General features: G+C 36.8%; 1 protein-coding gene across 1 annotated transcript in view; it reads left to right on the forward strand.

Moving 5' to 3' along the window:
- Positions 1–23,799, forward strand: part of MED13L (mediator complex subunit 13L) — a 295,260-nt gene that overhangs the window by 159,343 nt on the left and 112,118 nt on the right. The window contains 1 exon segment of the mRNA XM_044921070.1: positions 2,880–2,963. Coding sequence (XP_044777005.1) covers positions 2,880–2,963 — 84 coding nt within the window.

Here is a 23,799-nt window from a genome sequence, read left to right on the forward strand (position 1 = left end):
CTTTATTATAAGAATACGGTATATAATACACAAAACACAAAATCTGTATTAATCTCTTTATGCTATTGGTAAGGCTTCTGGTCAGCAATAGGGTATTAGTACTTAAGTTTTTGGGGATTCAAAAAGTTATACATAGATTTTCAACTGCATGGGGGTTGGAGCCTCTATAACCCTTGGAATGTTGAAGAGTCAGCTATACTTCACCCATAGCAATTTTGCGTTCGCATGTTTCTCTTTCATTGTGTAGGAAATCACTGATCACATAGAAACTGATTAGCAGTTGAAAATCACTAAGTCATTTATGACTATCATTTGGAACCAGATAGTTTCAGGTTCAAGGGTCAGTAGTTTCCATGGCTGTTTTGTGTATTAGTGATAATAACCTTTTTTTGACATTGCCTGACAAAGAAGTAGGATCTGTAGTGGGAACTCCAGGAGATTTGTTAGTGCAGAGAGTTAGACTCTTAGGATTTTCATTAGCTTTTGCCTTTTGCCTTTGTACTTCAGTGGTCTTGGCTATGTGCTGCTCCTTTATCTTCAACCCCTTGTTTGTACTGGAATGAAATCAACAAATAGAATTTGTGGCTTTTACTTCATAGAAGGGCAAGAGTTTTGAAACAAGCTTTACACTTTGACTTCTTTAGTCAGAGATATTTTATCTGTTTTTCTTTTATATTATACTACCTAAAGCCTTGTTTTTTCTGTCCGTAAACTGTAAATTCATGTTGTTTTTTCTGTTATCGAATAAATGATTCTTTTGAATTCTGACCTTCAAGACATATATGAGAGTATGAATACTTTATTTAAAATGGTATTTATTAAGTGAGGATGTGTGGCAGTAGAAGACCACGTTTAGTGTTTGATGTGATTTTTGTACCTGTTACATGCGCCATTACTTTCATGCTAAGCATTATCGATTTTTAAGAACACCTTCAACTTCATAACAGCTCTTAGAGAATAAAGAAACATTAAATAGGCTCATCGATTCCAGGCTGTATCTGGACTTTGAAAATGAGGAAAGAATTGTAGAAATGTGACAGCATGAGAGTCAGTATATGGTAATAGTTAAATGTTCTAGCCTTGTGATCAGATATATACCTGGGCTTACTCCCTACTCTGTTGTCAGTTAGTTGTGTGACCTTCTGTAGGTGACATTCTCACTGTGCCTTAGCTTCTTCATGTATAAAATTTGGCATGTAGCATCTATCTCATAATAGATTTTACAATAATTAAATGCTATACTGCACCTGGTAATCAAATGTGGTAGGTGGTAGTAGTGATTCTGTTGGTAGTTATTGGTAGTATTATTGGAGGAAGGAATCTGTTACCATACACTGGAGTCTTTCAGTGGAAATGTCTTTACATCCATCCATCCTGCCTGCCTGCCTGCCTGCCTGATGAATACAGTTAAGTCTCGGAGCTAGGGTATAACTGTGGAGATACTTTTTCAGTTTTGCTTCTTGAGAATACTTCCACCTTATTGGGTATTCCACATTTCCTATTCTAACTTTAATGGAGTCACGTCTTTAACCCTAAAAGCAAGTTAATTTATAATCTCGGGAAAACAGATTGGGTTGCTTTAAAAATGATTTTCTACATTGTGAACAAGGAAGATTGTTGTAGAAATTCATTTTCGAAATAAAAGCAGTTGAAGCCAGTGATTTTTTGATGCAGCGGTGCTCCAAATTGGCTCTGCCCACAGGGAGTTACATTGTGGCCAGCAGAAACCATTGCCATTTACTAACCCATCTAACCTGTAATGAGTTGGGTGAAGGCTTGAATTGTCCCCATCCTCCTTGATGGTATGGAAATTACAGAGGCAAAAGCCAGGTGCAGAATTGCCTGAATATTGAATAAAGAATTGCTATATAGCTCTTTTACTGGTGGATAGAAGAATTACATCCAACTTTCTGACAGCTTTTCTTACAAAATATGTGTCATTTCATTCAATAATGTTAGGGATTACTTTATTTCATCAATTTCAAAATGTACATTTTCTCCCACATTTTTATATTTTTAAAATCAGGGATACTCCTTACAAATGATGGCATCTCAGAATTGGCCAGATGGTAGTTAGGATATAGCTGTCGTCTGCCTGCACACGAGTGAACGTGGTCATAGCTGTCTATATTGTTGTCACTTCAATTGAATTGTGTGCATTTTTGGTATTATATGAGTTCAGTTCAATTGCCATTTAACATGTCTTCGGAAAGATTACCCTATAATTTGACATTGAAACACAATGTACATAATACAGCATGGAAACAGAAGTGAGGCACAACTTAGATACAGGGGAAGCCGATAATCGCCGTTGAAGAAATGGCTGCAGTTCCTTGTTTCCTGCAAAGTCGTAGCCATGTGCTTCACCACACCTATAAAAGAAAATACCTAAGCAGAAGAGGCTCTGCAGTGCTTCTGTTTCTGAGGTCTCTGCGAAAGCATTGCATATCACATGCCAAGCCAGAAAGCCAGCATTACAACTTGTGAAATGAGCATCAGTGGCTAGGAAGATACCTCTGAGGTACTCTTAAGGAATGCTGACTGTATCCCCAACATTCTTGATGACTCAAGAATTGAAATAATGCAAAAATGTGTTTGGATTTGAAGTAATTCAGAAGTTTAAGACAATTCAGGACTATATCCGCCAATTGTGCATAATTTTTTCCATGTGCAAGAATAATGCGTAATAAAAATTTACACCCGAAGTCAGAAAGTTCTTTCAGCATTTTATAACATAAAAATTTAAAGTGGTAAGAAAACATTTTGACAGTTTAATTAGTGATGTTTTTATTTTCAATAGCATATCTCATCTGCGATTATTTGATTCAGTGACTTTGTTATTGAAACTATAAATATAATTCTTGGTGTAATTATTGTAGGTGCCTAATGGATAAGAACTTTGTTAGGATTGGGAAGTGGTTTGTCCGACCCTATGAAAAGGATGAAAAACCAGTCAACAAAAGGTGAGTCTTATGCTTTTAGTTTTCGTTCCTTTTGCTTGACCACAACTGTATTTTGGGAAGAGGTGGGTGGGGGAAGCAGCTTATTTATTTGATTGCTGGATCACATTTTATTAAATATTCTATGATAAAATTTTTGTGGAATATTGGAAATTGGACTAGAAAGATTATCAATAACCCATGTCTAAGTTCCTTCTTACCACACTATTTGGAATTAAAATATTCTATTTTGTTATTTTCATTGTCCCTTTTATCTTTCTTCCTTAAAGTGTTATGTGGCATAACATTAAAAACAGTCAACTGAATTCAAATGGTGATAATTTTTATAGAATTGATTGATGCCCCTTAAAAGTCAGTGAATACTTCTTTGAGAATTCTTAAACCAGGACTGTGAATTACTTTTCTAAATAATCCTAAACTTTTAAACATCATTTATTGTATGCATGGCTTTAAAGGCAGTCCTTTATACTAAACAACCATGGAATTTTAGATCAATCAAACCAGGATCAAAAACCAGAGCCTTCAAAGCCAAATATTTACTCTACTTACCTCTGAACACAGCATAGACTTAATTGGAGTCATAAGTTGATGGGTGATTATTTCATTTCTGAAGAGGAGTGCACACAATCTCAATTCTGTTTTACTGTGTGTGAACTTGCCCCAAGCTAAGGATTCCAGCTCCTGGCTGCAGATAAGAGCTCTTGATGCCTTACATGGTAGCCATAAGGTTAGATCGTTTTAGGTAGTTTGCCACAATTTTGGCTGGCAGCTCCTGCCTCTTTTGGAACCTTTACTTTCTTAACTTTCTTGTGCCTACTGGGGATTTAATTAGCAGTAGCAGCCTTCTCTCCCAACTTGTATGTCTTAAAGCTTTGATGAAATGGTTGTGGAATCTCATTAACCAAGCCTAATTTATGAAAATCGGGATTTCCTTTTTCAAATCAGGTAAGTTAGGGACTGGCATTTAAACAATTTTTTTCCAAATCACCATGAACTTCTTTAAAATATTTTCCCTTTTTTTAGTACGTTTCCAGTCCTTTAGGATTTATAAAAAAAAGTTTTTTGTTTTTTTTTTTAAAGATTTTATTTATTTATTTGTCACATATATAGAGAGCGAGCAGAAGCAGGGGGAGCGGCAGGTAGAGAGAGAAGCAGGCAAAGGGAGAAGCAGGCTCCTGCTGAGCAAGGAGCCTGATGCAGGACTTGATCCCAGAGCCGGAGGCAGAAACTTAACCGACTGAGCCACCCAGATGTTTCCCCCCAAAAATGTGTTTAAATAGGAAGTAGGTGTTATGTATAACAAAGTTTGCCTGAAAAGGATAATAAAACTTTTTAAAGAGTACTGGTGTGTATGGGTGTGTAAAAGTGTGGTTTTGTTGACAGATGCTTTGATGGACAGGAATTTTTTTCCTTAATTTATGTTGATTTGGTCTAAGTAATGCATTTGTTCCATGGACATAATTAATCTTAGTGTTTCCTTAAATTTACAGAAGATGTAGATTTTCTGTTAACTCGTTTGGGGTTCAGGTGGGCTGAACTGGTGTTTCAGGTTTGGGCTTTTATGTTGGTAAGTGAATGGTTACATACGGAGTTGCTTTGGCACAGTAGTCTTTACCATTCATTCCTGTGCACCTCTCCATGCTCTGTTTGTGTGCTTACAGCTGGTCGCTGATGGTGAACTAACAGAGCCAGTCCTAAAACTTTTGAAGACTAGGTATAGGTACTTGTATGATGATTTCACAGTAATTTGGGGATGAAGGGGAAATGTGGAAATAAAATAGGGATTGAAAGAGTAGTGGTTAGTATTTTAATGGTAAAAACTAATGTTTGAAGTCAAATGTAGTTACCAAATCTATTTTATATAACCTCTATTTATCTTTGCACTGGGATTTACATCCCAGAAGTCTTCCTAACTTTAGCAAACCAGATGTAAATAATACTTGTAGTATATTTAGATATTTGATGTGTAACTAGGAGCCTATTGATTTCTGAGCAATGTAATTGAATTATTTCATTATTTTTAGATTTTATCCTCATGGTTGAATGTAGCACTTCATTTTATTGTAGTGCAGAAATGTTAATGATCTTGAAAAAACTATTTTAGGAGGTATTGTTAACAATTGACAAATTTTTAAACCAAACATTCGATTTTAAAAGTTGGCATTTGGGGCGCCTGGGTGGCTCAGTCGTTGAGCATCTGCCTTCGGCTCGGGTCATGATCCCAGGGTCATGGGATCAAGCCCCGCATCGGGCTCCCTGCTCAGTGGGAGGCCTGCTTCTCCCTCTCCCACTCCTCCTGCTTGTGTTCCCTCTCTCGCTGTCTGTCAGATAAATAAATAAAATCTTTAAAAAAAAAAAACTTATTAAAAGTTGGCATTTGCTGGGGCGCCTGGGTAGCTCAGATGGTTAAGTGTCTGCCTTCGGCTCAGGTGATTATCTCCTGGTCCTGGGATGGGATGGAGCCCTGCATTGGCGCTTCAGGCTCCCTGCTCACTGCCTCCACCCCCCTGCCCCCATGGCTGCTCTCTCTCTCAAATGAATAAATAAAATCTTTTTAAAAAGTTGGCATTTGCTGTAATAAAACTTTGTTTAGGCACAGTGTTTTTTTTTCCACTTTTATTCTCTGAATGGAAAATAGAGCCTCTTGTTGGATGCTGAAACAGGATTTTAGTGGTCAAGTCATTTTGGATGGACAGAGTGATGCTGTAGAGGAGGACATTTAGATTTAGAAGATTAGGGATAACATCCCATGCCTCTCTTTAGAAGTTATATAAGCTTTTGGACAAGTTGTTTAGTTTTTCTGAGCTGAACTTTGTTTAACTGAGTTGATGATAGTAATTACTACCTTAAAGGGTTATTGTGAAGATTAAATGAGGCAATTTATGTGGCTAGCTTATACTTTAATTGAGAAAAAGCAAAAGTGCTAAACAACTTTTATGTACAAATTTGCATTTTTCGGTATGCTCTTATTTGATGCCATTAGATACAAATAAGAGAAATATACTTTAAAGAATAGTATTCTGGGGCGCCTGGGTGGCTCAGTTGGTTGAGCGGCTGCCTTCGGCTCAGGTCATGATCCCAGAGTCCTGGGATCGAGCCCCGCATCGGGCTCCCTGCTCAGCAGGGGGCCTGCGTCTCCCTCTCCCACTCCCCCTGCTTGTGTTCCCTCTCGCTGTCTCTCTCTGTCAAATAAATAAATAAAAATCTTTACATTAAAAAATATTATAAAGAATAGTATTCTAAGTGTAAAATTAAGTAGGTCTAGCACATCGATACTTTTGTTCAATAGAATAAAAATGTTTTAACACAGTATATTTTATGTAGCTAAAATAATTCTAATAGTGTTGACAAATTAATATATTGATGAATAGGTTTCACTATTGGATTAACAGCATATGATTTCCTGAGCTATAATTTCTCTCCGTATTGATAGCAAAACTAAATCATTTGTTGGTGGACTCTAAAAGACTTCTTAATGTTTGATACAATATGATGGTCAGGATAATTTTACAAACAATTTATTTTAGAAAAATACATTTTATTTTAGAAAAATATATATAAATTTGAACAGGCAGGTCCAAGAAGATAAAAGGAATTTATTCATGTTGTCTTTTTCTTTCTTTCTTTTTTTTTTTAAGATTTTATTTATTTGACAGAAGAGAAGAGAGCGTGTGTGTGAGCACACAAGCAGGGGGAGTGGGAGAAGGAGAGGCAGGCTCCCGTGCTGATCAGGGAGCCCGATGTGGGGCTCAATCTGAGGACCCTGGGATCATGACCTGAGCCAAAGGTAGACGCTTAACAACTGAGCCAGGCGCCCCAATATTTTCTTTTTCTTTATGGTGACACATCTTTTGTTACTCAAATCCTTAGGAATATAATAGGTAGGAAAGAAAACTTTGGCTTTCTCTTAAAGAGTTGTGACAACTAACATCAAACAAACAAAGTTTCTGGGTTTCTAAAGTATGTTGAACTTGAAAAAACTTTTCCTTCCAGGATATGCTTAAAAACAAACCAGTGAAAGGGCGCCTGGGTGGCTCAGTTGGTTAAGCATCAGCCTTCGGCTCAGTCTTGATCTCAGGGTCCTGGGTTCGAGGCCTGAGTTGGGCTCCCTGCTCAGTGGGGAGTCTGCTTCTCCCTTTCCCTCTGCCCCTCCTCCCCCCCGCTTGTGCATTCTCTCTCTCTCAAATAAATAAAAATCTTAAAAAAAAAAACAAACAGTGAGAAGTTGTATTCCTTTAAAATAATTTAGAACTTATTCCTGGAGATTCTATTTAGTCTTAGTGTTAGCCCATATTTGATTACTTCAGAATTTGAAGTTTATACACTTTATTTTTTGAATGCTAATTTTAGTAAAATAATTGATAGCTCCCAGTAACAGTTTGGACCTTTGGTTTTTTTCTGTTATCGGGTGTACAGGAATTGAATTAACACAAATAGATACTTGCTAGTGCATTTTCTGAATTGATCAGCTGTTTTTTCCTCATGGGCAAACCTACCTGCTCTTGGATGATACTACAAATAGCCTTATATACTTCTAAATATTCTAATTACCTTTGTATGTGCTGCTAGCAGATACGCATGTGTGGCAGCTCACACACAATTGGAAGTATATAATTTTGACTGCTTTTGTGTTGTTTCGTTTGGGTATTTTTTCTACTTTAAAGCCAGAGATTACTTTTTTAATTTCTTTTTTATGTTTTCACAATACCTCACCTATATATTCAAGAATTGCCCTTACCTTTTGGTTTTAATAGCAAAAAAATGGATTTTATATAACAAGATGCAGTACTTTGATGTAGGAGAATATTTAAAGCACTTTAAAGCTTCCCTGCCCTCTCTTTCCTCACCACTACCTTCCCTGCCTCCCTTTTTACTTCTCAGGCATCTTCCCGTCCTCCTCTTTCCTGTACTTTTCTTACGATGGCCCAGTTATCTGTGTTTCCATCTAGAGGTGCACAGATGAAAAGGCAGGGAAAGGAATCCCTCATCTAGAGTGTAAGCAGACATGTAAATAGGTGCTTTCAATATGAAAGGTTAAAGGGAATCTCTTCTTAGTGTCCAGAAAAATACCATTGGTGATCATTTTTTTCAGTTTTTATCATAAATTTACTTTTTACAGGTGGTGCCTTTTGCCACATATCTGGTAATGAGGGCTGGCTGATGGGAAATCCATAAAAGAATATTAATGGAACAATTTGGACTTATTTAAGCATGCATCACAGTTTCACAGCCTTTTTTGTTTTTTTTTTTTGATCTATAAAACGTAGTCATTTTCTGGTGGTTTATCTGATAAGATACAGCAGAAGATACTGTGTATTTTGTCACTTGAGTATATTTGAGAATTGCGTGCAAAGTGAGAAGAGGGATGCGGTTAGAGTCTTGAGTGTTGGCATTTGCGGGTGGGTAGAGAAAGGAATACATAAGGAGACTAAGAAAGGTAAATGAGAAATGAGAGCCAGGAGGGTTGGTGTCACCAAAACCATGGATTTTTAAAGTTTCATGATTTGTTGTGTCTGCCATGTAGGCCCTGTAAAATATGTACTAAAAGGATGGATAGCTTTGGCAGTTATGTAGGCAGGGTGACTGTACCTTGAGGGGTTTCAGTGCAGTGAATTTGCGGTTTCAGCGGTTTGAGTTATAAATGGGGATTGAAATGAAGATACTGAATGGAGGGTTCTTGCTATACTGGCTACAGCTAGCTGTGAAGGGAGAAACTGCTGCATCTAGGAAGGGAGGAGAGAGGCATTTAACGAGAGCCTATGATAAAACTCAGTGATACTCTCTGTGGTTTTAAAAAGTGTCTTTCATATACCACGCACTCTGTTTTGTTCACAAACATTATGCAGAGAAGGATGTTAAATTGAAAGACCAGTTCAACCAGAGGTGATGGTAGCTGACTCTGTGCTGTCCAGTTAGCTCTTTTACTTTTTCTTTCTTTCCTTTTTCCTTAACAACCAAAACAGAATTATCACCATTTTAAATTTTTTAATTCTATTAGTGCTCTAAAGGAGAATACAATCAAAACTTAAATCCTCAACATTAATAATTGATTTTCATAGTTTAAAATAAACTATGTTTCAGTATATATTGCCTACTTTCAAGAAGGATTTTAAACACCTTACAGGAAAATATATACTTTGTTCTTTAATGTATTAGAGAGGTTGGATGAATATTGTTGTTGTAATTCCCTTTTTCATTCCTGCTAGTGGATTGAAACTAAGCTGGAAACAAAGCTCTCCTTGTTCACTAGATCATCTATCCAGAAATATGGATGATCTTCCATTAACTATTTGACCGTGTGGGACTCAGTTTTAGCAATGTTTTTTCCAAAAGGCCTTTCAGTTTTCAGATTCTCTGATTTTAGGAAAACTGTAGAACCTAGGCATGCCCCAAATTAGTCAGTTTGCCTGCCTGCCTATCTGTCTACATATCTGTCTTTCCTTCTTTCTTTCCCTGTGTGTATGTATGTGTATGTGCATGTATGTGTGTGTATGTATATATGTATATGTATGTGTGTGTGTGTTTTTCCTTCTTCCTTTCTCTACCACCAGGAGCATATTATTTTGGATGTGTTTGGTTTAAGCAGAAAGTGACTCCTCTGTTTACCAATCCAAGGGATTTGATATTGCTCTTTCACTGTATCTGAACATTTTAAGGACCTATTTGGACGGGGTGCTGGGTGGTTGTTAACTTCAGCAATGCTGTTCATGATCAGATTAGGAAGAGGGGAGAGGAAATTTTAGGTACCAAGGGGGAGTTAATTTTTTTAATTTATCTTTATTTATTTTTAAAGATTTTGTTTTTATTTATTTGACAGAGAGAGACACAGTGAGAGAGAGAACACAAGCAGGGGGAGTGGGAGAGGGAGAAGCAGGCTTCCCGCGGAGCAGGGAGCCCAATGCGGGGCTGGATCCCAGGACCCTGGGATCATGACCTGAGCCGAAGGCAGATGCTTAACGGCTGAGCCACCCAGGCGCCACCAAGGGGGAGTTAATTTGAGCTGTTTTTAGTTTTATAACATACCTGACCACCTATTTTACCTTTGTTTAAGATGTCCTAGCTAAATGCCACTTCCTTTGTTAGAATAAAAAGTCAACTGAAGGGTCAGGACATGAATGGATGGAGGTTCAAATGATTAACCTTTTGGCAGCATGAAGGAAGTATGTTCAATTTGTTCCTACCTCTGGCCTCGTTTAGGAAGTTATTTATAGTAAGTTTCTCTCTTCATATAAACTTCAGTGAATCTAAGCACTATAGAAGTATATTGTGGTATGTCAAATAGCTAAATCTTGTAGATTAATGAAAGTGATTATTCTGGAAATAAGCTGCATTTTATTTTTTAATTTTTTTTAAAGATTTATTTGTCAGAGAGAGAGAGAAAGCACAAGCAGGGGGAGCAGCATAAGCTACATTCTAAATTGAATGCTTATGTATCTCCTGCTTCATAAAATAGCTTAATTTAAGTTACCTTGATGAAGTGTCTTAGAGTTTAGAAAAAGTGTAAAATATATGTGCCTGGAAGGTCATTTCCACTCGTAACTTCTCGTAACGTATCTATAGCATGTGGGAAATTTCTATGGCAACTTAAAAACAGACATGTCTAAGGGAGACGAATGCTCCTGCTTTTATTATAATACTATTTTTAAAAATTTTACACATCTGTATGTTTCTGTTTTTATTTATAAAATGACTTTGTAGGCTGCCCATGAAGGAGATGGGGGGACATTTCTTAATTTTAAGTTGGAAAGTTGAGCCACACTAAGTGTAAATTAGTTCTCCGGGTGGCTCAAAAATATGAGAGTCCTGATAATTATAATTTCTTGTTGTAGTCTACCATATATCTCTGGTACCTAGATTTTTCTAAAAGGTATAATAACCATTGGTTTTCTAATACCACATTATCTAGAAGATCTCATGCTTTTCACCTCCATTTTGTCTTTAATATAATTATAGTCAAGATTTAGTGAAAATCATTGTAGCATGGGCACAAGACAGATTTTGAAAGAAGCACTAAGAATAAAAATAATTGGCGAATGTATATTTTATTTTCCATATGGTAATTTTCAGTTCTGCAGTTTCCACTGGATCTCTTTTCTTGCTTCCACTTACCAGCTGAGATTTCCCATTTTGTTAATTCACTATGAGCTCATTTTCCTTTATGTCTGTAAGCATAATTAAAATAATTACTGTAAAATCTTGGGTACTGGGGTGCCTGGGTGGCTCAGTTGGTTAAGCGGCTGCCTTCAGCTCAGGTCATGATCTCAGGCTCCTGAGATCGAGCCGTGAATTGGGCTCCCTGCTCAGCGGAGAGTCTGCTCCTCCCTCTCCCTCTGTGCTTTCTCTCCCTCTCCCTCTCTCTCTCTTTCAAATAAATAAATAAAGTCTTTAAAAAAAAAAATCTTGGGTGCTAAATACAATATCTGGATTATATCCATTGGTTATGTTTTGGTTTCAGTATGGGTTAGATTTTGCTATGTCTTCATCTGTTGAATAATTTTGAATGATATTTTGGGCATTGTAAGTAATATAAGGACTCTGGATTCTGTTTTATTTCTCTGAAGAATGTTGATTTAGTTTAGTTTTTTGTTCTGATTTGTTTTAAAACAATAAACTTTATCTGAACTTAGGCTCCACTTACTAATTTACACTTAGTGTGTGGCTCAACTTTCCAACTTAAAATTAAGAAATGTCCCCCCATCTCCTTCATGGGCAGCCTACAAAGTCATTTTATAAATAAAAACAGAAACATACAGATGTGTAAATTTTTTAAAAATAGTATTGTAATAAAAGCAGGAGCATTCATCTCCCTTAGACATGTCTGTTTTTAACTTGCCATAGAAATTTCCCACATGCTATAGATATGTTATGAGAAGTTACGAGTGGAAATGACCTTCCAGGCACATATATTTTACACTTTTTCTAAAGTCTAAGACCTCCTGTCTCACCTGTGGTGGGTAGCAGTTGAAATCTTTTTTTCTTCTTTTAATGTAAGGTTTCTCAACCTCAGCATTGTTGACATTATGGGCCAGATGGTTGTTGTGGATACTGTCCTCTGCACGGTAGGATGCCTAACAACATCCCTGGCCTCTACCTGCACAATGCCAGTAGTGCTTTCCTCCTTCAGTAGTGACAACCCAGAATGTCTCCAGATGTTGCCGGATGTCCCTTGGGAGGCCAAGTTGCCCCTGGTTGAGAAACCACTGTTTGAGTCTTAGCTGCACACAATTCAGGGGGTCTACCAGAGATGTGGTCAGAATTTTATCTTGACTGTCTTCTTCATTCCTTTCTCACTTTCTAGCTGCTTGGTCTCTGAACTCAGTCCTCTGGTTCTTCAAAGCCAGTAGGATTGGAGGTGGAATTTGTATGAGTTTCAGTCACTCCATGTGGTTCAATCTGCACTCTTGTTGAAAACTTTTTTTTTTTTTTTAAAAAGGAAAGCTCACACAGTGCCATTACTTCTTTTCAAGTGTAGACTCTTGTCCCCTCTCTAAGTTCTTGCCTTCATTTAGTAACTTTATTTTTAGCAGATTTTAATTATTTTCTTCACAAGTTTGGTTATTATTTCTTGCAGAGAGAGATGTGTTGGTTTGGAAGGAGCTACTTTGTTACTACCTGAAATGGAACCTAATGAATATTTCAGGGCAAAAAACTTCACAATCCTTTGTTACCCTGCTGTTATTTGTGCTTCACTTAGATTTGCATTGTTTTTCTATTAAAAATTGGATGGCTTAGCATCTGGGCCTGAATTACCTTGTAGGAGACTTTGATTTAAAATTTTTAATTAATTAGTGAAATGACACTTATTTTCTGGGTGATTCCAATATTTGATTTATTAATTTTATTAATTATTGGCTTTTGTGTTATGTACTGTTTTAAAAATATTAATGTTTCTAGTCTCTTCCCCCAAATTTTTGCGCACTAAACATCTTTTTAAAAATGTAAAGGCATGAACGGTCTTTATTATTTCTTTTCTAAGCTGACATTTATATAAAGCCTTGTCCCAAGTCACTTTTAAAACTTTACAGAAATGTTCCTAAATAATCCTTGTTTAATTTCCTTTAGGGAAAAACGTAGGATGAGAAATGGGACAGGACAGTAAGAGAAAGGAAGGTCCAGGAGGTTACCACATAAAGAAAGGGCCAGCTGGGTCCTTTCTTTGAAAGGTGTGATGAGTGCTCCTCTCAGTAAAATGTTGTGACTATGGCATTCTGTGTAGGATGTTGGCAGCAGTGGGAAAGCATTACAGATTAGAGTTAGATTTCAGGACATTTCTCTTTCACCTTTAGACAAGAATGTTCATTTCTTTTTTTTTTTTTTTAAGATTTTTTATTTATTTATTTGAGAGAGAGAATGAGAGAGAGAGCATGAGAGGGGGGAGGGTCAGAGGGAGAAGCAGACTCCCCGCTGAGCAGGGAGCCCGATGCGGGACTCGATCCCGGGACTCCAGGATCATGACCTGAGCCGAAGGCAGTCGCTTAACCAACTGAGCCACCCAGGCGCCCAAGAATGTTCATTTCTTAAAAGAAGGTTAAGGATACTGTTTGAAATTGTTGCTTTTTTTTTTAAATTTTTTATTGTTATGTTAATCCCCATACATTACATCATTAGATTTAGATGTAGTGTTCCATGATTCATTGTTTGTGCATAACACCCAGTGCTCCATGCAGAACGTGCCCTCCTCAATACCCATCACCAGGCTAACCCAATGAAATTGTTGCTTTTGTTTGATTTTATGTAATTTTCTTCCTCACATCTTCTCTTCATCATTTTAATGAAACATAATTAAAAATGTTAAGATTACATAAGCAAATATTTCACTCTCCTTAAAACAATTGAGCCTAGGTTTGCCTTTTTTTTTTTGGTAGAATGGAAATTGTTTTTAAGATTGTTTAAGACTGAGTAAGATAATAAAGTGGCTGGCACAGAACCTAGCGTGTGGCTGTTTTTATTTTTGTTTTTTTTAGGTTTTATTTATTAGAGAGCGAGTGAGGGTGGGGGAATGAGCAGAGAGAGGGGGACAAGCTGACTGTTCACTGAGTGCGGAGCCTGACGCGGGGCTTGATTCCACGACCCTGAGATCATGACCTGAGCCGAAATCAAGAGTCTGACACTTAACCAACTAAGCCACCCAGGTGCCCTGTGGCTGTCGTTTTAATGGTGGTTGGTTGCCACTAGTGATGGAAGAGGTGGTAGTAATTATTTAGAAAAAAGCTAAGGATAAATACAATTTTTTATGTTTCTCGTAGTTTCTTGTATGAGAGGAAGATTGCTATTCAAATATTTTTTATATATGTGATTTGCATTAAATGAATTAAGTATTTCTACTGTAAGCCTTTTTATATAATGGCCACAAGCTCTATAAGAAATGGCATATTATATATTGATTCTACCCCTAAAATATTAATATGAGCTATTTCTCTGTTTTTAAACAACTTTGTTTTACTTCATGTTTTGAGGTCTGATTGAAATCATCTCCATTCTGGTATGAGTTTTGAAACATGATACTTATTTGCATTGTATTCTGTTGCTGACCTTTTATATAAGGGAATTAAAGGAGAAAAATGGAGAGTATCTAATGTACTTTATAGTCATTTGGCTTACCTCTTTGGTATATTTGGAGTGTTCAAGAATATTATAAAAATAAAACTTAGTATTATTAAGTGTGGTTCTTAGAAAGTATTAAATGTGTATCTGAGAACCCATCAGTCGAGTGTGATAATCTATATTTCATTTAGAGTTTTATTAATAGTTGTGTACGATTGAAGCATTATAGCTTCATATTTATGGCTAAAGAGTTTGGAAAGCTCTGGGTGCTAAGATGCACCCAGAGACTTCTTCTTGTCCTCCTGTTGGGTCTGTTGTTAGTCTTCTACCTGTCTGGGTCTTTGACTTCAAGTTTCTCCTGCTTCTAATCACTCTGACCTGTATAGACTTTTTTCTTTTCCTTTCTGTTCTTTTCTTTTCTTTAAATACATATTTTAAATTTTATTTAAATTTCAGTTCCTGTACAGACTTTTGTCAGATTACTCTTGGTGAGGTACTCTCCCACATAAGAACACCATGTGGTGACAGCTATGTTTTGGATGTTACCCATACTTTATCTGGCATCCCCGCTCCCCAGTAGAAGCCTTTTTGTCCAGCCACAGTTGCCCTTCACAATTCCTACCATTGGCTAAACTCCTTTTCTCTTTGTGCATGTTTTTTTTTTTTTTCCCCCAACCTTTCTGTCTCCCCTGGCATCAAGTTAACTTTGATCTCTCTTCTTTGAGCTGCTCCCCTGAGGCAACTGTTCTAGCTGTTTTTTCCCTGGCATTTTACCTCTGCATTTATCAAGAGTATGTTTTTACTTCTGTTCTTATTTATTTTTTTTTGTTTTGTTTTTAAAAATTTTTGTTCTTCACTTGAATTTGTAAGATGAGAATTTAATCTCCTTCATTTTTTCGCTATTCCTATATCATTCCATCACTGACTCCTTAGAACACAGTCATACTTGTTTTGGTGTCCAGTGTGCATCATTTTTTTTCCTTTTATTCTACTAGACATCTGTTATAATTTCTAGTACAAAGAATATTGCAGGTTTTGTTGAACTGAATGGAATACACTTTTTTGTTATAAATCTATTTAGTTTGCCCTAGGGCGTCTTAAAAGTCATCTAACATAAAACAAAATGTTGAGTTATGTCACTAAAAAAAAAAGATTCCCTTTACCCCATTCTTAAGAGATGATTGTTTAGGTGCGCTTGGGTGGCTTCGTCAGTTAAGCATCTGCCTTTGGCTCAGGTCATGATCCTGGGGTCCTGGGATTGAGACCCCAGGTTGGGTGCCCTGCTCAGTGAGGAGTCTGCTTCTTCTCCCTCTGCCTACCCCCCAACCCCCTGTGCACACTTTCTCTCTCTCTCTCTGTCTCTCAAATAAATAAAATCTTTTTTTTTAAGATGATTGTTTAAAATATTATATTTTATAAATTGGTTACAAATCTTTGATTCTTACAATAATCGGTTTTATGTGAGTTTTTCCTCAGTATTATTTATTATTGAGGGGTTTGCTCAAGTCTCAAGTTTGAGCAGTTGGGCTCTTTATGATGGTTAATTACTTCAGTTCAAGTGTTGCCTAGTAAAAAGCCTGCATTACTCTGTTGGATGTTGTCCTCCGTTGGTACACTGTGAATTGCAACTCTTATTAGTAGAAGCAGCCTAAATGCATTTTGAGATTTTAACATACCTCATAGAAAGAAGGGGGGGGGCCCTCTAAATTGGTTGTACATAGAAGAGCCTAGAAGGAACATTGGTGGCCCGCATGTGAAGTATTAATATGTACTACTGAAATTGACCAGTATAATTTACAGAGTGTTACCTGGTAGTGAGAATGTAAGAAAAGAAAGAAATACCTTAGTATGTATGATTGAAGACAATTGGTTAAAGTTTTTCTATGTTAGCTGAGATTTAAAGAAAAACAAAGGACAATGTAGAAGGTAAGTTTCACTGAAAGAGAAAATTGGAATATTAACTGGAGAATTTTAAACTTCATCTCAGTGGTCTTAAAAGCATTGTATCAATTTCAGTGTAGCATGCCACCTCCCATCTTTTGTTTCTTATTTAGAATTTTAAAGTCTAGAATTTAAGCTTTATATCAGGGTATGGTTCACATCTCTGAAATACAGCTGTCTTTTGCTGATGATTTGTTGTGTCCTTGAATAAGTAATATTGCTGTGCCTTAATTTCATTATTGAAAAGAAACGTCACCCTCAACTAGAGTTCCTTACGTAAAGAGCAAGACATTGTGGTATCCCTTAAACACCCACTATGTGAAAATAGAAAAATTGGGACTATGTGCTTTTACTTTTATCTCCATAGCCCTCAAAACTTACAAACTAGCTGGGAACACTGATTATAATCACATATTTAATTGAATACATGCTGTCTTGCATTATTCCTTAGTCATTTTAAACATGTTTTGTGGGTTCAAAAAGGTAAGTTACTAAAGGACATTACTTTAATACTGGCAAGGCCTCCTCTTTACCCCCAAACCTTAGAAACACATAGTGCTAAAAATACCTGAAAATTCCATAAAATATTTGTAAAGTACATTTCAAACCAGAGGATTCTCCCATTGAAGCATGTTTAACTGGTACATTAGAATGTGGCTCAGTGTTTGAAGTACAATACAGGTATGTTCTGGAGATGCTGTAGAACAAAGAATTCTGTATTTGTGCTTTGATTTTCTGTAAACTAAGCCTTCCAAATTTCAAAGCTCTTTTAATTCTTCTGAGTACATCATGAAGAAGCCTTTAGTTGGGATGCTGGAACCTTGTATATCTGATTTCTTTAAGGGCAAATGCGGTAATTCCTTTGAACAAGTCAGTTTCAGAAACAGCTGAAGTTACCGAGGTGTCAAGTTGGAGCTAAGGGTGGGGTGAGCCCAGATAGGGTGAGGCGGATGAGCAGGGGCCACTTGTTCTGACCCACAACATAAGCATTAAGAATTGTAACTCGTAACTTCAGGAATTAGAACTTTTTGTATGTGTGACTTTTTCAAGAAGAAAATGCACATATACACTATTACAAGTATTACTAACGGGGCTGAGTCTACCGTCCAGTAGACTGTTCCTTTGGAAATAAATGACAGAAATTTAGGGCTTTATTATTACCCCTACTCTAACTAGGCTCCCAGAGTACATAGTCAAAATGGCCCACTCATTATATCCTGTGTTTTGCTTTCTAAACTCTGAGTAGGAATAATAATAAAGGTAATAATAGTGACATCCTCTTTATACAGGTCGTTTTGAGGATTAAATGAGATAACGTAAACGATGGAACGAATGACTACACAAATCAGTCATTTAAAGCCTGTTCTGTAAATTTTGTCGTAGGTTCTCATGGAAGTTTGTATGCTGTTTTTTATATCATAAATGAAACTGATCCACTTTTCAAAATCAAATGATCGTAATTCAGGAATGGTATTGTTTATCATTTTATTTTTCCTCTTTCAGGTCATTTGGTATCGTTTACAAACATTAGAGTTATTTTATATAAAACATGCATGAAAAGCAGATGATAGAACTTTCATAAAATTCACCCCTTTACAGCAAGCATTTTCATAGGTTTGATTTTGGTCTCAGGTGCATGTATAAAGAGGCCTTTGGACTATAAAGGTAGTAGTCTGTTTTTGATATTTTACGTATGAAAGAGTTCTAAGTAGGGTCAAACCAAACTGGCTGGAGTGGTAGGATGAGATCACTATGGGGAGTGAAAGGAGGTGTAGCGTAGGTGAAAAGCAGCCCAGGCAGAGACGGATCCAGTAGTCACACTGAGTATGGCTGAGGAAAGAAGGAAGCGCCTTATAAACCACCAGGACTTCCAGAAGTTTCTCTCATTTGGATATTCTCATTTGGCACCATTTAACACATCTAGAAACCTGTTTATGCACTTGCTCTTTACTTTGCTTTTCTTCCCTACCATTCCTCGCAAGGGTTCCAAAAAAAAGGGAGTGGGGTAGTTTTCCCTATTTTTTTCCTCATACACATTTATCATTTCTGTAGCTTGAGGTGAAAACAGTATCTAGATGAGAACGTTTGACATGGAGCGAATTCAACCACAATAAGTGGGAGGTTGAAGGTAAAATAAATTGTTCTCTGTATTTTTAGTTTACTGGCATAGTCTGGCACTAAAAGTTACTAATTACACAAATGTGGCCATTTGTTCTTTTGTCCTTAGCCCTCTGTTCAATGAATAATACTGAAATGTTTCCTTGGAGGGAATTTAATTCCATCTTACTCATTCCCTTTTTAAAGCTTTCATTAATACTGCTTTTTTGAAGAATGTGTTCATAAATCATCCCAAACCTATTGTGTATTTTACTGATTACAAAAGGATTGAATATATTTATTAAAAATTGGAAAATACAGAAAACCATATTGAATTTTAAGGCAGTTTAACTATATTTGAACACATAGATATATTCCTTTATTTGAATACGAGAGTATGTATAGAAGCTTTTTTGATACTTTACGTATTCCAAACAAACATCCTTCCATAGTACTTGATGATTATTTAGTGAAATCTTTAAAATTTAGTTTTTTTAAAAATAAGAGTTTTTTCTAGAGACACTGGAGGACAGCTTCAGCATATCAAAATAAAATTTATGGAAAAGTAAAATTGGGACCCTAATGCAAATATAAAATGAGCAAATGCCAGACATTTTAATCAACTCATTAATTAGCGAAAGAACGGGTAAGATGTTAAAACCAGTTCAAAGAGCATTTGAGTAGTTAGATTTTTATAGAAAATTAATAAGTATTCCTGTAACTACAACTTAGTACTTTTTTGCCCGAATAATGCACATAAATTGAAAGAATAAAGTTTATTCTTAAATATTCACAGTTGCTTATTAATAGGATGTGTGTGTCTTTTGGGCACTGTATAACTTTTCAAATCTTGAAATCAGATTGGACACCACCACTGATTTTCCTTTATGTTGCAGTCACCACTGAAAACCCGGTTTCACTAAGATTTGGCTTTATTGTAGGGAATGCAGTATAGTCTAATGTTGAAACTGCAGACTACTTGAGCTAGTAGTTTGCATAGTCTCTGACAGATGTTGCTTTCTTTTCCCCCCTGCCAATTTAAAAATACCTCACCACACCCTTGTGAATTTGCTGCAGGTTTCCAGAGTGCTTTGGTACACAGTTGGGACACCAAAGCACCAGGTAATCCTTGGATGGTCATTTCCCTTGTATGATGTTGAAAGGACAAGCTGTTTTCCTTTGGCCTTATGTCAAAGTTTTGAATGAAAACTCTTAAATACCCTGGGGAGCTTCTAATTAGAATTGTCAAATTTCTCTCCTTAAACTGCCTGCCGGATGGTGGTGGTATCATTGATTGTCCTGGTAGACTCTCTATTTTTTGTTTATCCAAACCCTGCCAAGCGTGTAGACTGTTCCGGTAGGCCAGTTAATCATGCCACTGTGATGCACTAGGGCTGTAGTGTAGGAGATTCTTGAACTTTTTGGTCTCAAAAACACCTGTAAACATTGAGCACCCAAGAGAGCTTTTGTTTATATGGGTTATACTTATCAATATTTATTCTAAAGAATTAAAACCTGGAAAAGTTAAAATATTTATGACTTCAAAAAACAAGAATAAATTCATTATATGTTAACATAAATAACCCTTTTTTTTAAACTAAAATAATAATTTTCTGAAAGGAAAAAATAGAAGAGTGGCACTGTTTCTGCGATCTCTTTTAATGTCTGGCTTAAGGGGAAACAGCTGTATTCTCATGTCTGCATCTGCATGTAGTCTGTTGTGACATCACACATCATGTAGCCTCTGAAAAACTCCATATTGTACCTCGAGAAAATCAGAGTGAAAAAGATCATGTCTTCATTCTATTCTGAAAATAGTTTTGACTTGCTGCCTGCTTGGAGTGGAGCTTCATTGTAGAAGTGGTTTGTCCATATTCTAAATCTCTTAAGCAAAGGCAGGTAAACTTTTTCTGTGAAGGGCCAGGTAGTATCTCCAGCTTTGCAGAGTGTATGGTCTCTATCAAAACTAGTCAATTCTGACATTGTACTGTGAAAGCAGCCATATACATATATAAGGAAATGAGCATAGATTGCTCCAGTAAAACTTTATTTACAAAAAACAGGTGACAGGATGGAATTGCCTTTGGGCCTAACACTGCTGACCTCTGCCCTTAAGAGGAAAATTGCTGTCCAGTTAGGTTAAGTGATTAGTTGAGAGCTACACAGCTAAAAAGTGGAGGATTCAAATCCAGGCGTTTCTAGTTTTACAACTGCTATTTCTCTCAGTTCTTCATTCTGTCTTCAATAATAAGGTCAGTGGTTACACATTTAATGCTAAGTGATTATTGATTAAAAATAAATATTTAAGATAAAAATTCATTTAACTACAAAGTTGTATAGGGGCTCGCTGGCATTTAGAATCTCCCTAGCTACCCAAGAAATGATTGGGTGAGTATGAGTCTTTAGTATCATAAACCATATGCACAGCAGAGCATTTTAATTCTTGTGTTTATTCACTATATAAAATGAGTATTGTCATTGTACGTATCTGAATATGTTTTCGGCAGACAAAGTGAGGAATTATTTTATCCTATTTCACTTATTATTTGGAATGGTAAATACATGTATATAATGTAAAATTTAAACAGCAGAAAAAGATGTAGGTAACAAAGTGAGGCTCTTACCCACTCACACTGCCCCAGTCAGCCAGTTTCTCTCCCACTGTTAAATCCTATCAGGAGTTTGTTTTTGTCTTTCCAGAGATTAGCTTTGCAGATATGCACAAGTGCATACGGATGTATTTCCCTTTTCTGTACAGATAGTATGTCAAATAGTACACATACTCTACCCATTGGTCCATTGCTTTATTTTACTAGAAGATCAGCCCATGTTTACGCATATAGGACTATTAACTGAAAGCAAAAACATGCTTTATATTCTCTGCTAGTATTCAGTTAGTTCACTAATTTCAGAATTTATTTTCTTTGTTAGCTACACCCTGTGAGTAGCTTTCTATCAGTAGTTTAAAAAAAAGGAGGGGCGGGGGGGGAGAAGAGATCTTGCCTCGGCATTTGGTGGACATGAGCAAAATAACTTGACAAAGTCCTGCCAAAGAATGTAGTATTATCAGGGAGGTGAGACATGAACCCTTAAAGCAGTGAAAGAGGAGTCTCTGTGTGTGGGGTTGTAGTTTTGGGCTGTGAAGGGGGCATGTCACTGAGAGCTGGGAGGTTCTGGTGTGGGTTCTAGGGAAGAGGAAAGCTTCATGAAGCTAGATGGGCTTTGACAGATCTGAAGTTGGGATGTCTTGGTAGAATCCCGGAGAGGAAAAGGCAATGACAAACCTAGCACAACCATGTCTCAAGGGAAAAGATCTGAGTACAGAACCGGGAGTGTTCTTAGCAGTGATGGAGGATGGGAAGAGAGAACTTCTAATAGGAGGACCTCTCGCATGATCACAGAGTTCCACTGACATTCTCTTAGGTCCACTTCTCTTTGCTGTGGGCCCAAGATATATAAGAGATGATGCTTGGTTTGTAGGATCCATATACGACCAAAGTTGTGTGCTTGTGCTAAGAATCACCTGCAGACTGTCTAGATGTTCACTTGGGGTGGAGACCTGCTGTGAGTAAAGGTAGCTCATAGGTATTATACTGCCTTCTGCCACAATGATAGATTGAGGTTTTTTGTTCTGAATGAATGTGGCAAAGAGTATGCTCTTTGGGAATCCAAAGCATGTAGCGTCAGTACTGCAAGTTTAGAACTATGGTAAAGTTCTAAAGTGATGAGGCTTAGATTAAGTGTGATTGTTCATGAGGGTAGAGATGGAACATCGTTCCAGTAACAATTGAAAAATTAAAATAGTTGCCGTTAGGAGTCAAAAATGGCAAAATTCCAGAGCCACATCTAAATATTGTCTTGACAGTTAAAGATTTTTTAAGGGCTTAAAATGAGAAAAACCAACTCAGAAGATGAACCTGTCTAATGAATCACTAAATTCTACTCCTGAAACCATATTACACTATATGTTAACTAACTAGAATTTAAATAAAAACTTAAAAAAAAAAAAAAGAAAATCAAGCTTTCTTTTGAGGGCCCAGTTCAAAATTACCACTAAATTATGGCGGTTCATGTGTAACTTTTTTCCCTATTGCTCTTGATTACTTGCTTTTGCAGATTTTAATAACATAGCTTAGGATTGTTTTTGGTTAGTGCCTTCTGTGTTGTCTTATTTTATCTCCTGCCAAGGATTTTAGCATTTGCAGTCTGCGGGCTCCTATATCTCTTGTTAATTTTTTTGAAACTAGGGTATATATCACTTTATTGCAATTGAGATGCATCTAAACCTTGTTATAACATTAACCTGAAAATCTTTGTTCTGCTCACTGTTGCCACTGTAGCCTCTCTTTATGGCTTTAATCAGTTGGCATCTTCTTTAAACTTGAAGCGGGGGAGGCGCCAAGCCCGTGGTACAGGTTTGGATCCGTACTGAAAGTCAAATTGAAGTGGTAGAATAAAAGGCAACCAAATTAGAGATATTCGGTAGCACAACTTCAAGCTGGAAGGAAAGGGAGCTTACACATATAAGTTAGGACTAACATTTGTTGAGCTACTGTGCCAGATGCTTTACATAAATTACTTCTAGTCTTCACTACATACCTGGAGTTTTGTGTTATTTTCTTTGATTTTACAGATGAAAAAATGGAGACCTGGAGAATCCTGGTAACAGAGAGAAAGTGCTAGAACTAAGAGCACATCTTCCAGTAGTAGGGCAGGACCTTTACACACACTGCTTCTTAGGTACTTTGTTTCTTACCCCTCACAGCAGCCCTGTAAGATTAGAGGTAGGAGCACAGATAGTCCTAATTTGAGTTAAAGGAATTGAGATAGAGAGAGGTAAGTAACTTGCCCAAGGTCACACTGCCACCAAGTGCAGAACTAGATAAATCTACTTCCAAGGCTCTTGCCCTTAATCTTAGCAAACAAATAATAAGTCCTGTCTCCCTCCCCAAAATGAAAAGGTTAGAGAAAGGTAAAATGTAGAGGCTTGATGTTAAGTGTGAAATAATAATAATAATTATTATTTAAAAGGGATGATTCACTTTTTTAGCTCTTGGGCTAGAAAGTCTAACTACAATGATGGGAAACTTTGTGGAGGCCAGACACAAAGAGAAGAGTGCAGAGGCGCAGTGTTGGAGGCTTTGAAGGAGGCTTCTAATTATGCTTTTCTTTTATGAAACTTGCTTGCACAATAAAGCCCCAAGTAGGGTATTTAAATGCATATTTAGAAGGAGAGATTTCCATCCTTGCACATTCT

This window comes from Neomonachus schauinslandi, chromosome 14 (genome assembly GCF_002201575.2).
Source record: "Neomonachus schauinslandi chromosome 14, ASM220157v2, whole genome shotgun sequence".
Taxonomy (NCBI): domain Eukaryota; kingdom Metazoa; phylum Chordata; class Mammalia; order Carnivora; family Phocidae; genus Neomonachus; species Neomonachus schauinslandi.